Source organism: Pyxicephalus adspersus, chromosome 4 (genome assembly GCF_032062135.1).
Source record: "Pyxicephalus adspersus chromosome 4, UCB_Pads_2.0, whole genome shotgun sequence".
Lineage (NCBI taxonomy): Eukaryota > Metazoa > Chordata > Amphibia > Anura > Pyxicephalidae > Pyxicephalus > Pyxicephalus adspersus.
In genome coordinates, this window is record NC_092861.1 from 97,061,357 (window position 1) to 97,064,659 (window position 3,303).

The following is a 3,303-nucleotide window of genomic DNA, read 5'->3' on the forward strand; positions in this document are numbered from 1 at the left end:
CCACCTCCACACTCTGTCATTCTGCCACTCTGTGGCCTACTCATGCTGCCGCCACCTCCAGGCTCTGTCATTGTGCCACTCTGTGGCCTAATAATGCTGCTGCCACCTCCACACTCTGTCATTGTGCCACTCTGTGGCCTCCTAAATCTGCTGCCACTTCCACACTCTGTCATTGGGCCCATCTGTGGTCCCCTCATGCTGCTTCCACCTCACCACTATGCCATTGTGCTCTGTAGACTTCTCAAGCTGTTCTCCCATCTTTCCCACTCCATGACTGGGCCACTATTTTGCCTTTTTGGCCTGGATGACATCACTATTTATTTGACCCTTCTTCTGATCTGTCAGAAGGAAGGAAAAAAGAGACGCACAACTGATCCTGTCTGTGTAGCAGCTGTAAGGCCTGTATGGTCCCATCAGAATTGGCTTATAATTTGGTAGCCAAAAGCAGGAGTGGGTACAAAACACAGAAGACATGCAAATATTCCATTCACGTGTCATCTCTGTTTTTTATCCACTCCTGTTTTTTTTTTTGGCATTAGCAATACTGATGGATTATTGAGCAAATGCAGACCAAGTGAAGGCATATGCTCCACAGACAGGATCCGTTTTTTAAGGGTTATTGTTCTGACGGATCAGAGGAAGGGCAAAATAATCAGTGACGTCAACACAAACTTACTGCTGAAACCCTATCCACTCTGTCAGGGGGGCTCTACTTGTACAAGCTGTTAATAGAACAGGTTCTGTAGACATCTATGTGGAATCAGCTGACGAGGGTGTAAAAGGAGTGCGCTTCTTCTTGACACTAACATGGAGTTCATACTTGAGTTATTTGGTCAGTTTTGGCCCGTGACTGCCCAAATAAGTGAAGTGTGCAGTGATTCTAATAGCAACGCCTGTCATCTGCATGTCATACTCACTCATAGTATTATTTCACTACCACAGCAGACTCCCTATGCATGTTACTGCAAGGCACAGTGTTCTACACCACTATCAAGGCTCTCTGCAAGTCGGAAGTAGACGTTTTTCGCCGTGAATAAAATTCAGATCGAAGCAAATCTTTTTGAAAAATTCGGCGAACCGGCCGAATCCAGTTTTTGAGAAATTCGTTCATCTCTAATCATTACTTTACATGGGATAACACACTATCTCTTTTGTTTGTTTGCTAATAGCAAAGACAGGACTCACAGATGCATTTATTGTACAGCGCTGCGTAACATTTTGGCACTATATAAATCCTGTTTATTATTAATAATATTAATAAATGCCCTTGAAAATAAATAAGTTTTAAAGTGTATACTTAGGGCACAAAATGTGGTCATCACTCCTAACATTTAAAACAGTAAATAACAGAATTGACAATATTTTGATTAGAGGAGTTTTTGCTTCTCTAAAAAGTACCTAGATAATTACTGCACTTGTAGGTCTTTTTACTGGACATGACCTTTTACAGTTCTTAAAGAAAATGCAAAACAATGAATATCCTTAAATTATTGTATGCAAAACATGTTTAAACATTATATAATCATGAGTTTAATTCAATGGTACTCTGTAAATAGTAGGTAGGTAACAATATGTATATTCTTACTAGTCGTCTTTTAAATTTTAAAATGTATTTAGTACAACATAGATGACTAGGCATGTATTTGACGGACCCTCATGATGAATAGGCAGAAGTAATGCAGCGATTTAACATAGAGGTGTTATTAAAGTCAACAGGGATTCTGCAAACAACTAACATGAACTCCTCATTGCTTATAGCCCATAAAAGTAAAGAAGAATGTATCACCTATAGGAGAGCACTACAGTGATTTACCAATTAGACAGAATAACACATTTTTGCCTGATCTATTAGTATTTGGATAAGATGTTACATTCTGATTATACACTCAACCTGCTGCTGAGTTCGGCCGCTTTGACTTTGTACAGTGTTAAATCGTAACGTTTTTTTTAGACTGATACAAAAGCTACATACACATGCCAGATAACTGCCCCCCCGAGACAAATGTTTGTGATTGTTTTTGGTAAACATCTAGTGTGTGTAAGTGTTCATTCTAGTGTTGCTAGAAAAACTCATGACAGATCATTTCTAGTGACAAAAATTTTACATGTGTACGGGTCCCTGGATAGCTGATAGCTCAACTACTGGAACTGATAAAACTGTACGCAGCTTTTTAAATCTAATTTATTTAAAATAAAAAAAGATTGAGTACTTATTGTTCTCTCCTACCTCTTCTATATATGGAGAATTGGACGCAGGTGATATATTATGTCCTTCTGGAGAAGCCTACGGGTGAAACACATCAAGGACAAAAAGTTTGAACAATGTGAAAAATTAATATAAACATTGTACTCATTGAGATATGTGTGTTCTTAATATAATTGTTTTTGTTGTCAAAACAGGCATCTGAACTTTTAGCATCCAGGCTAAAAAAAGAACTACCTGAGACCGGAAGTTAAAATAACATTTTATAGGACAAGAGAGGTGACACTCCTACCATATTCCAGTGAAGATGGAGACTTTGCCCCTGATTCATCAAGCAGAATCGGATGATCGCTATCGCATTCGTATTCGCGATCCGAAATCGTACGCCGCCGCGCTATTCAGCAACTGAAAAAGCTCGCGGCCGGAGCCGCGCATCTCCGGCAGCTTTACACTGGCGAGGTTGCATTAAAAGTCACTGTTACCCTAAAAAATCATTCTTTCTAACGCGGATTTTATTGATGAATCAGGGGCTTTGTGTACTGTTGAAACATCTCTGGACTACTAGCCCATATGGGAGTACCAGAATACTGAGCAGAAGACTGGCAGCTTTTCATTGACAGTTCCACTTGAAGTTTAAAATCTGTTTTACTGCATAATGGCAACTGCTACGCATCATTTCCAATTGATCACTCAAAAAACTTAAAGAAGAATATGGAAATATCAAAATGGTCTTACAAAACTTTGCTATCATAAACACCATTGGTCCATGTGTGTTGATTTAACCTTCTGAGCGGTAACCCTGAGTGTGGCTCAGGGTAAAGAAAAACAGCTTAGCGGTAACCCTGAGCCACACTCGGGGTAGCTAAAAAATAAAAAATAAAGACTTACCTAGTCCCACTGGTGTCCTTCAGTGCCCTGCCCATCCGGTCCCATCCCCTGGCCGCGTCCTTTTGTCCGATCTGAGCCTCGCGGCAAGTGCATTGACGTTCCCTGGGAGTTCCTGGTGAGGTCAGTGCATGCGAGGGAGCGTGGCGGGAATTTTAAATTATTTTGTATTGGATTCAGTACAAAATACCTGTACTGAATCCAATATATATATA

At 40.1% G+C, this 3,303-nt stretch overlaps 1 protein-coding gene across 1 annotated transcript in view; it reads right to left on the reverse strand.

Moving 5' to 3' along the window:
* The window catches only part of LOC140329843 (T-box transcription factor T-like), a 44,317-nt gene that overhangs the window by 8,477 nt on the left and 32,537 nt on the right, over nt 1-3,303 (reverse strand). Inside the window, exon 11 of the mRNA XM_072410235.1 lies at nt 2,228-2,284. Coding sequence (XP_072266336.1) covers nt 2,233-2,284 — 52 coding nt within the window. The 3' untranslated portion in view covers nt 2,228-2,232. The remainder of the gene's footprint in view (nt 1-2,227; nt 2,285-3,303) is intronic.